This window comes from Mytilus trossulus, chromosome 3 (genome assembly GCF_036588685.1).
Source record: "Mytilus trossulus isolate FHL-02 chromosome 3, PNRI_Mtr1.1.1.hap1, whole genome shotgun sequence".
In the NCBI taxonomy this organism is placed as follows: Eukaryota; Metazoa; Mollusca; class Bivalvia; order Mytilida; family Mytilidae; genus Mytilus; species Mytilus trossulus.
This window is the reverse complement of record NC_086375.1, coordinates 47233073-47244817: the sequence shown is the minus strand read 5'-3', so window position 1 is coordinate 47244817 and position 11745 is coordinate 47233073. Positions and strand designations below refer to the sequence as shown.

Sequence of the window (11745 nt, the reverse complement as noted above, 5' to 3'; positions counted from 1 at the left end):
ATCTAGATCTCGATATGTGTACAAAAGTCTGGTTCGTAACATTTTGGATTTGAATATATTGATTTGAATATATTGATTTGAATGTATTGATTTGAATATATTGATTTGAAGATCATGTTATGTCAAGTTACAGGGAATTATTCGTTTAACAGATTTTTGTAATATTTTGCTCATAACTTTGGCATAACTTTAGTATTTCAATTATCTCCAACTTCGTACTTTATTTGGGAAAGATTTGCGTTTGTCATACAGTTCTGTTGAGATTTTCTAGAATTAATTTGGGTACTTAATTGTACTTTGATAGTTCAGAAAATTCTGTTATTATTAACATTTATTTTTTTTACTTTTATAAATTCCTGAAGGTAAACGCAGTGGGTGTTGCGGACAAATTAAAATGAAAAGTAATGAACGATGTTGTAAAGATTTACATGGAGATGTTGCAATCCATAGGAAGAAACCACATATGAAATGTTGTCAAACTGAATACTACAACAAACAGTCGCACTACTGTTTTAGGAATAGAAAAGTCCTACCATTACATCACAAACTTTGTGGAGACCAGCTATACATCACCAGTACTAATAAATGTTGCATGCAGAAACTGTATCATAACGTCAGCGATAATGATCCTGACTATGATTGTTGTGGAGTTATGGTTTTCAATAAGGCTATGAAGAAATGTTGCAGTCTAAGTAACTTAATTCCAGCAGCAACTTCTTGTTGTCAAAAAGGTACATTTAATATAAACTTAAGATATCAAAACATTTTGGAAGATACGTGCTTAATAAATACAAATTATCATGTACTCCCGAATGAAAGAAAGATGGTAAATCACTATCTGAATATCATCAAGACCGTAACCTTAAGTAGTTAATTGATTTTCCTTGAAAGCGTAATTATTTGTCATCAAGTAAATATCTACTCTATTGGTTAACCTTTTGTAGGTGCTCGGAGCACAAAATCAAGCTCGAAACATAAATCTAACATTTTGATTAGTTAATTTTGGAGTTAGAGTAAAAACAGACTGACTCGAAAGCTTTATGAATTCAAGGCCTTATCTTTGTATTTTTATTTATTTAATCTCGGTCATTATTTCTTATATTCCTGATTAAAAAAGCATAAAACAATGAACACAGAATTAAATGATTTTTTTACAACAAAAAAAAACTTTATAAATTTTGTGAGTCCAAAGCTCTGTTTCTCGATTTGCCTTCTTCAAGAACACTTAATTAAAAAATGCAATGTGTATGTTTGTGAAAACTGCAAATATGTTCTTTTATTATTATCATAGGGTCTTATAACACAATGACAGAAAGATGTTGTGATGATGGACCTATAAAATTCCAAAAGCGTTCAGAGCAGTGCTGCGGTGCTACATTATATGATTCAAAAGCCCAGGGATGCTGTGGGTCAAGCTCGTTTAATATTTCAACACACACCTGCTGTGCATCGAGTAAGGAATATTATTTTTCTAGTTGCATTTAGTTTTGAAAGTTTTCTGTTCCAATTCTAGAATATCATAAGAAATATTTGATTATTAACATAGACAGATTGTTTCATACTTTGGTTATGCAGCTCCCCGACATTTTTGTTAAAAAGTAAAATCACAAAAAAACTGAATTTAGAGGAAAATCAATTCGGAAAATCCATTATCACATGGCAACATCAAATAATCAAACAATCAAATAAGTGTTTATTTCATTCAATTTACGAGTTCCATTTCATTATACGGTTTCTATTTCTGAAGAGCGGTTTACGATTTTCACATTAACGTTCGGAGTGCTGCTATATGTTTACAGTTTTTCGAGGTAAAATAGTATAATACCATCAACAATCTTTTTAATTTATTTCGTACTCAACAGTTGGCATTTTCTTAAATTTTTAAGGCGGTAATATGGTAGCAAAATACACTGATGATAAGTGTTGTGGGACCAAGACTTACAACAGTAAGGTGACAGTGTGCTGTGCTTTTGAAAACAAAATAGAAATTGTCAATAAATCGAAAGATAACCATGACAGCTGCTGTTCATCAGGAAGTATGAACGTGACAGAGTCCTATTCCAAAAACACTCACTACTGTTCCCTTGGAAAAGTGATTTCAAATGATATCAAGATGTGTGGATCATTTGAATATAAAGAAGACAGCGATATATGCTGTCAAGGCGTATTCGAAAAAGATGGTAAATTGAGTGGGAAAAAATGCTGTGGAGTAGGAAGTTTCTCAAAGGCAACACATCTCTGCTGTACAAATCAAATTTACTCAAGAAAGAAGAAAAGAAGGTATTTTTGATATTTATTTAATACGTTTATAGCATGAAAAGTAATAATTCACACAAATTTAAAACAATGCTTAATCTAAATGATGTGGTCAAACAATGATTAAATATATTTGTATAAAGAGTACTTTTTTCAATAACAAATTCGGCCGTAAATTACAGGGCTTAAATTTGTCAAACGATGCTACCAGTTACTTATAAATGTTTCAATGGAGAAAAAAAACAGTAGTAGGACAGGTCAAGATACCAAAAAAATAAGGGATCCGAATTGCATTTATATATAAATATTGTATAAACATTACAGTTGAAAAACTTATAGGGCAGTGATGGAATGTGTTTCATACTTTGTAGTAAAAATGTATGTAGTATGTTACATATTCAAAGCATTACGTCTAAATTAGACGGTAAAGGTTATTCCATTTTAAGGGAACACCTGTGAAAAACAAAAACGTTTCCACACAACTCTTGATGTTATCTATCTAGTTGATGTTTTTTTCGTGACACCTGTGCTTGCTGGACTTAATGCCCTCTAACGTAGACCAAATGTATTGTTTATGGAAACCATTATAGGTTAAAATGCAAAACTTTGATGTGAACCATTTTTATTTTGCAGTTTAAGCTCATTAAATTTTTTTAATATTTTGATTATGAATTTATATATGAAATTTTAACATTTATTTTTTTCATAGATAGATGTTGAAGATTTTTTTTCATATCTCCATATATAATGATCAATTCCGTAGCATACATTATTTCATAATACACTTATTAATTTAAGTACACAAATAAAAGTGGGGGAAAATATTTATTTATTGTCCTGCTTCTATTCTGGGCGAAGTAATAAAGTTACATATTTCATGGATCCTATTGATAAAAACATGGATAATTTTATTATCATAAAAACAATCAATGAAGGTATATTGAAGGAAACAAAATAATTAACATACAATGCTTAAGATGATAGCTGTAGAAAAATATGAAAAGGACATTGCAAAAACTTTAAAAAAAATTGTCTAACCTATTTTTTTTAAATCTAGTAATTTTCATGCTTCAAGCAACTTTTTCAAAGACGGAAAATAGGTTTAGCTAAATTCTTCTTTGACTGGTATGAAAATTCTGAAAACCCGACAATAAACTTTCTAAGCAGCATGTCCATTTATACTCATAGTTGTGTCCGATACAACTGTCCTTGTTGTTGAACTAACAAGATTGATAAACTATAGATACATTCTGTAATTTTTTATGTTCATATGATATTGTATTTGAATTTGATGTTGTTTTACAAATCATTAATTGTGTTTATTTCTCTGTAGGTGCGGCAAAGAACCTTCAAATGAATTGCAAAACAGACGACCAAGAAATATGAAAACTTCCACTAAGGGAGTGTGTCGAATCTGTAACAATTCAAAACGATTTTTCGTCAAAGCTTTAAAATCGAATGGCTTTAATGTTTGCAAACGACAAGGTAATAGCCTTTTAATGTACTTCTTCAAATTTCATTTAATTATTGCCAATGTAATCGTTCTTTGGCCCATAATGCTTATAAACTGCTCACTATGGCTGCTCTGCAGCGTGCAAGTTTTAGCGAATGAACAATTTTTCTGAATGATCAGTTTTCGATTTTTATTCGGATTTTTGTGACAAAAATGTCGGTTATTGATTTGGGGATGCTCAGCGGGCGGCCGGACGGTCGGGCGGCCGGGCGGTCTGGCGGTCGGGCGGGCGGGCGTTCGGCAATCAAATGTTGTACGTGCACTAACTCATGAACCGTTCAACCAAAGCTTTTAAAATTTTAATATGTTGTTACTGACAACTAAATAAAGGTCAAGTTCAATAATGGCGATTTTGACTTTTACCGTTGAGGAGTTTTGGTTCTTGAAAGATTGAAAATGGCGTTTCCAGTAGTGTCCGTGCATCTACGCATGAACTGTTCTACCAAAGCTTCCCTAATTTTAATATGTTGTTACTGGTGACAAAATGTAGGTTAAGTTCATTAATGACGATTTTGACTTTAACCGTTCAGGAGTAATGGTTCTTGAAAGATTGAAAAATGGTGTTCCAGTCGTGTCCGTTCATTTTCTCATGAACCATTCAACCAAAGCTTTTCAAATTCTAATACGTTGTTACTGATGACAAAATAGAGTTCAAGTTCAATAGTGATGATTTTGACTTTTACCGTTCAGTAGTTATGGTTCTTGAAAGATCGTAAAATGGCGTTTCAAGTCGTGTCCGCGCATTTACGCATGAACTGTTCTACCAAAGCTTCCCAAATTTTAATATGTTGTTACTGATGACTAAATGGAGTTCAAGTTTAATAATGACGATTTTGACTTTTACTGTTCAGGAGTTATGGTTCTTGAAAGATTGACAAACAGTGTTTCCAGTCGTGTCCGTGCATTTTCTCATGAACCATTCAACCAAATCTTTTAAAATTTTAATATGTTGTTACTGATGACAAAATAGAGGTCAAGTTCAATAATGACGATTTTGACTTTTACCGTTCAGGAGTTATGGTTCTTGAAAGATCGTCAAATGGTGTTTCCATTTACATTGTTGCATTTACTCACGAACCATTCAATCTAAGCTTTTCAAATTTTAAAATGTTGATACTGATGACAAAATAGAGGTCAAATTTGATATTGACGATTTTCACTTTCACCAATCATCAGGAATGGTTCTTGTGATATTGCCAGGACACAAATAAATGTTAATAAATCCGGTTTGCTGTCCTTGTGACAGCCTCTTGTATTTTTTTCGTTCACAAAAATATAAAGTTAAGAGCGGATTTAACGACGGGAACTGTAATTTATATTAAAATTGTATGTTATAGGCAATATATATCTTACAGGTATAAGTAAAAGTTGGCAAACAATTTATAAAGTATAAAGAAGTATTCTCTATTTTTCCTACATTATCAAAGCAATTTCCTTTTCTCACAACGTAATTACATGTGTTCAGTTGTTTAAAATCAGGTTATACACAAAACTGCAATTTTATTGTGTTATTTGGTAACATCTGTATGTTAATCTGATGGGCAAAAAAATCAACCAGGCTTTTTTTTCAAGTTTCGTCAATGAAAAATAATGCATAAACTGCATGTTTATAATAAAAAAAGGCAACAGTAGTATACCGCTACTCGACACTCATAATTGATAGAAAGAAGAAAAAATCCGGGTTACAAACTAAAACTGAGGGAAACGCATTAAATATAAGAGGATAAATACGACACAACATTAAAATGTAACACACAAAGAAACGAGCTAAGCTTTAAACACAATCCAATGAGTAAAACAAATATAACATCAAAACTAAATACATGAATTTGGGTTAGAAAAATACCGTGACAGGTCTAATAGTTAACTAAATTCACACTCAAATATGAGAGGAAACAGACGACACAACAGAAACACAATGTTAAAATGTAACACACACAGAAACGAACTATAGTATAACAATGGCCATATTCCTCACTTGGTACAGGACATTATTTGAAAAAATGATGGGTTGTCATATACAAGAGTATTGTAAGACAGTTTTTGTCAAATACACAATTACTCATTCCATTAAAATCAGTTCATGTGTGACGATTCGACATACATACGCACAGTTCGTAATTCTATGTTGCGGTTTTTGTGTACTGTTCAAATCATTTTGACATTCGTTGTTATTCTGTAGTTAACATGTCGAAATGTACTATTGTATTATTTTCTTTATAAATTTCTATGTTCTGAGTGTTATTGTATTTCATTGTACAGTATTCCTGTCATGAAATGTTGTCATTTTAGCAGTTTATTCAACATTGCCATAATGCGCTAGGTTTGTCTATTCAAAAAACCATGTTCAACCCGGCATTTTTTCTTAAAAAATTCTGTACCAAAGTCAGGAATATGGCAGTTGTATTTTTATAGTTTTTTTTCTATATATGTTGTATTTTCGTTTGTTTTTTCTTTCATTTTAGTCTGTTTACCTCTGTTAAATGACGTATTTCCCTCGGTTTTAGTTTGTTACCCGGTTTTGTTTTCTCTCCATCAATTTATGAATTTTAAACAGCATCATACTACTGTTGTCTTTATATGAATTAAGGTGACATTTTTAGCTCACCTGGCCCAAAGGGTTAAGTAAGCTTTTCTCATCACTTTGCGTCCGTCGTCCGTCGTCGTCGTCGTCGTCCGGCGTCGTCTGTTAACTTTTACAAAAATCTTCTCCTCTGAAACTACTGGGCCAAATTAAACCACACTTGGCCACAATCATCATTGGGGTATCTAGTTTAAAAATGTGTGGCGTGACTCGGCCAACCAACCAAGATGGCCACCACGGCTAAAAATAGAACATAGGGGTTAAATACAGTTTTTGGCTTATTACTCAGAAACAAAAGCATTTAGAGCAAATCTGACATGAGGTAACATTGTTTATCAGGTCAAGATCTATCTGCCCTGAAATTTTCAGATGAATCAGACAACCCGTTGTTGGGTTGCTGCCCCTGAATTGGTAATTTTAAGGAAATTGTGCTGTTTTTGGTTATTATCTTGAATATTATTATAGATAGAGATAAACTGTACACAGCAATAATGTTCAGCAAAGTAAAATTTACAAATAAGTCAGCATTACCAAAATGGTCAGTTGACTCCTTTAGGAGTTATTGCCCTTTATAGTCAATTTTTAACCATTTTTCGTAACATTTAATCTTTTACAAAAATCCTCTAATCTGAAACTACTGGGCCAAGTTCATCATAAAAAGAGATAATTGTAAGTAGCAAAAATGTTCAGTAAAGTCAGATGTACAAACACATCACCACCACCAAAACACAATTTTGTCATGAATCCATCTGCGTCCTTTGTTGAATATTCACATAGACCAAGGTGAGCGACACAGGCTCTTTCGAGCCTCTAGTTATGTTTACAATCTTAATATATATCTTGTATTTATTTTTTTCAGCATTGAAAGTCAGGATTATTAGTCAAAGGCGTCATTCGGGTAAACGTAGAATAAAAATGATTATTCAAACAGACCTATATTCTGAAAAAGACTATGAAAGAAAGAAAATAGAAGTTTTACTGCCTTGTTCATGTCGTCGCATACGTGCATCTAAGGCTATATTGATAACTGAATTGGAAGATTTTCGTGAAACTGTTAGACTTGGTGACTGTGATATTCTTCTACCATGGTACTCGAGTGTAAGAAAACATGTTCTTCGACAATGGAAAACATGTAAAACAAAGAAAAACGACTTAGTGGTAAATAACATGTTAGAAATCAAATCATTTATAGACTACAAGTACAATAAACTAACAGAAAACAATCTAGAATAATGGTGTTAGGTCTCTAAATGACGCATACATTGAAAACATTGTACTAAACCGGTCTATTTTAATAGTAAACAAACCATTTGAAAAACTTAACAAAAGTCCCTGACACAAAATTTTGACATTGAAACCCATATTTTAGAGAGTGGATATTGATTTCGATTTACGTATGTCTTGAGTGAAAAGGAAAGCAAATGCAGGTTTTTTTTCCTTCATTTTGATTGTTTATGCTTTCCTGTAAAATTATCACTGAAACTTCCTCGGATTCCAAAAAATAAATTGTCAAGTAAAACATGTGGCGGTTAAGTAACAAAGAGGACATGAAAAAAAATATAAGTGGTTTAACGAAACGCGGTTTAACAAGAATTTAGAACCGAAATTTTCACACAACAAAATATCAGAATAATCGTTTATTCTTTTCTGGAACTGATGACCATGTCAACTATTTCAATTTTCATTTGAAAATCTTTGAAAAAATCTCTTTAAATCAACAATGGACTGATGGCCAAAGTAACCCTATGTATAAATATAACGGTATTTTTTTTCTACCGTCGTTTTATATCTAAAGCGCTTCGGACGCATGAAATTTATATTTTAATTACACCTTATGTAAGAATCCTGGGTTTTGATTGGTTGATAGCCAGTGTATTTTTCACCAATTCACTGTTATCAATGAATATCGTTCATTTTTTAACGCCGCCGGGTTATTTGCCAAAAGGATATGCCTTTGTTACCCTCTCTGACGTGGTATTCGCCAAAAATTACTCTATCCGACTGGACGCTTGTAAAGTCACGATCATCACTGCGTTTTTAAACATTAACATTCGGTGTAATTAAACAGATATATCATGTTCTTGAGGGGTATTTGCGAAAAATACCAGTCTTGAGAATGAATTTCCCTCGCCTTTCGGCTCGTTAATTTTAACATTCTCTCGACTAGTATTTTTCGCAAATACCCCTCCTCAACATGATATATCTGTTTATAATGTTTTCATTTTTTTACTGCACTGGGTCGATACCTCTGCGTGTGGACTATCAATATCCGAGGGTATCATCAGCTCTATAGTCAGTAACTCGGTACTGTAAACATTTATAAGAATCCTTTCTAAAATTGTGAGTTTATAAATTTAAAAATTATGAAGAAACTAAGGTTTCTACTGCCACAACCTTAAATGACTTAAGATAGATTTGTCTATTGTAAGATTCTTTTAGTCATATAACTCTTTAAATGTTTAGGTTCTTAATCCATCCTTTGATTTTAAATATTTGGCTTTGAGCGTTCCTGATGAAGGTAAATCCAGAAAAGCGCTACGACCACATGACTTTTATATCTTGTTGGTTTTCATTTTTTCCAAATCACTTAAAGTCATAAGAAACCTCAAATCAAAAAAAATATTGCATATGTTTTTTTTATAACTCAATGGTTATTTTTCATTATAAAACTTGTGTACATATACTTTTTTCTGAAGAAAATTCTTTAATTTATTCATATTTAGAAGACGTTTACTTTATTTTATTTGCTTGCTTCCAGGAAGCAATTCCCCCGACATATTTTCCGTATGCAAAGTGACCTCAGTGTGACCCATCTCGTAAAAATGCGGTGATCACAATACGCATGTATGTCCTTAAAAATAAACTATTCTCTGAATTTACATGTTAAACACGTGCTCAATTTCCATGCTTTTTCTTGTTTTTTTGTCGATTGTTGACAAACAGGTGACAATCGTTAAACTTCGGCTTCAAAACACGAACTATAATTACCTGCCATAGTTTCACAACAACACTGACCGACAGAAAAAACAATTGACGATTATACGAAATTTACACTACAAAATTGATAAATTCGTGCATAAAAAGTTAATGATGTTTGTATGCATTGGTTCAAGAATTGGAAGATCATTATTTTTCACCGGTCACTCGTTTCTTATGACTTTAAACAATCCCTAAAAATAAATAATTCATGCTTATTCTATCAACACATTATAAAAAATAATATTTTTAATGTTGCTTTTCTTTTCTTTTGGGATGTTGATTTTGCTAAAGTGCTGTTTTTATTGCTCCTCTGGTATATTTTAACCTAATTAGGACATCTTTTTTGAGTGCGAGTTTGCATTGTGGGAAATGCATGCAGAGTTAAAGTCACTTACCATGTCAAAATTGTGTAGTATAATATTTGCTCAATGTACAGTGTTTTGTGAAGTGTTTATAATGATGTTATTCATATATTCGTAGTTTTTTTATTTTTGCATGGTGTGTTTTGTACATTGCATAACATTTTGTTTTTAATTCCCCATTTCTATCGTATCACCTTCTTACATGCAGAGCTATACTAAGCTAGTTTCAACACATTTGTTTAACCTTTTGATAACCTAGTTACTAGTACACGAATTTGACTGTGATTGTGTTCTTTGAACCAGATTCGAAGTCCGACTCTACCTATGATTGCACTGTACGTAGTATTAATGCATAAGACTCTTGATATGCAGAGTTAAATGATCAAATAACATTCTTTGGGTGTCCAAATATAACGATAATCATTGCTAAAACGTTGTTAACGATTGCAGAACTGCATTATTTAAATATTTAGTCCAGAAACAAGTTGCTGGCATTTTCTCTATCAAACTAATAACTAGTGAAATTTTTGAAAAAAAATATTATACAGTATTATTATTAATACAAAAGTGATTTTATTCAACAATCAACAACGTTTTCATGTCAATCATATGTGGTATACCTCGTTGTTACTTAGACAGATAAACTAGGAATGACATGAAGCTACTTCAATCCTGGAGAAGACTTTAGATAAAACTAATTCTAATAAAAGTTAAAACTTAAAACACAATACGTAGGTAAACAGGGAAGAGAGGTACTAATTTTTTACCGACGACAAAAATATAAAATACAGAATTGGTTTGTTTTTGATATCGTCTAGTCTTATTTGCAGCTCATTTCACTTTGATATAACTGTTTTAAGCGTCCAATTATTTTCAAAAAGAGTAGATTTAGCAATGATGTGACGAGAAACCAGCCTTGTGTATTTGGTTCGTGCTGATCTAAAATCATATTAAATATTCATATAGAGTGAAATTAAAGTGTCAAATGATAAAAATAGTTTTAAACATTTCATCACTTTGTTTAAATCCTTCAAGGTGGATAGAGAGAGGGAGAAAGAGAAATTGGTGTCAATCATTTGTAAATATCTTTTTTCCTTGTTCATTTTTATTGTGTTGCTCAATTTATTATTTATTGATATTATATGGGTTATTGCAATTAAATGATATTGTAGGGCAAGTTTTTGATATATTTAAAATAATATATTTATATACATGTAAGAAGATCAAGGCCAGTTAAAAAAGATTTTCACACTATTGAAATCATTTTTTGTTACTTTAATGATTTTACAAAACAATTTGTTAACCTGTTTTATAATCAATGTTTGTTTTTGTAGCTATGAAAACTATGTCATCTTTTATACTATCTTTTATAAAATTTAGCCAGATCAAATTTGAAATGTTATTTTTTAGATAATGAAATCAGAAAATAAACCAAAAATCAAACCAATATGTATTCATAGATACAAGCTGAAATCCATGTTTTTTATGCTTGCTTCAATACATACAAATACTGTTTTTCTAAAGATCTTAGACCTCGACAACTTAAAATATTGACGCTGAACCCGTCGTCCAATTCGTGAAGGTGATCAAGTGGAAATTAAATTGTTCTTCCTTATAAATCCTCCAGAGTTATTTGTTAGCTTTACGTAAATTAATGAACTCTGTATATGATAACATTGAGAAAGGAAATGGGGAATGTGGACGTCATTCTAATCTCAGAATCATACACAAGAAAGTAAAATTAAAGTTCATACAAGACGAACAAAGGCCAGAGGCTCCTGACTTGGGAAATAGTCAAAACTGCGGCGGTATTAAACATGTTTATGAGATCTCAACACCCCTATATTTTTAGCCAATGTAAAAAAGTAAACGCATAACAATACACACATTAAAATTCAGTTCAAGAAAAAATAAATGACAACAGATTAAAGCAGTTATTAAACTGACATGCCAGCTCAAGACCTCAATTAAACTGATTGAAAGATTATGTCTTCATCATATGAACACCTGTCACAATCACAATCAGGGGTTTAGTATCATACTGTCATAAA

General features: G+C 31.7%; 1 protein-coding gene across 1 annotated transcript; it reads left to right on the top strand.

Annotated features, from left to right (window-relative positions):
- Positions 1 to 1296: 1296 nt before the first annotated feature.
- LOC134711657 (uncharacterized) lies at positions 1297 to 10984 on the top strand. The gene is made up of 4 exons (XM_063572417.1): positions 1297 to 1453; positions 1887 to 2280; positions 3590 to 3741; positions 7213 to 10984. The coding sequence occupies exons 1-4, from the start codon at positions 1306 to 1308 to the stop codon at positions 7584 to 7586; spliced, it is 1068 nt and encodes a 355-aa protein (XP_063428487.1). The 5' UTR covers positions 1297 to 1305; the 3' UTR covers positions 7587 to 10984.
- The last annotated feature ends 761 nt before the right edge of the window (positions 10985 to 11745 follow it).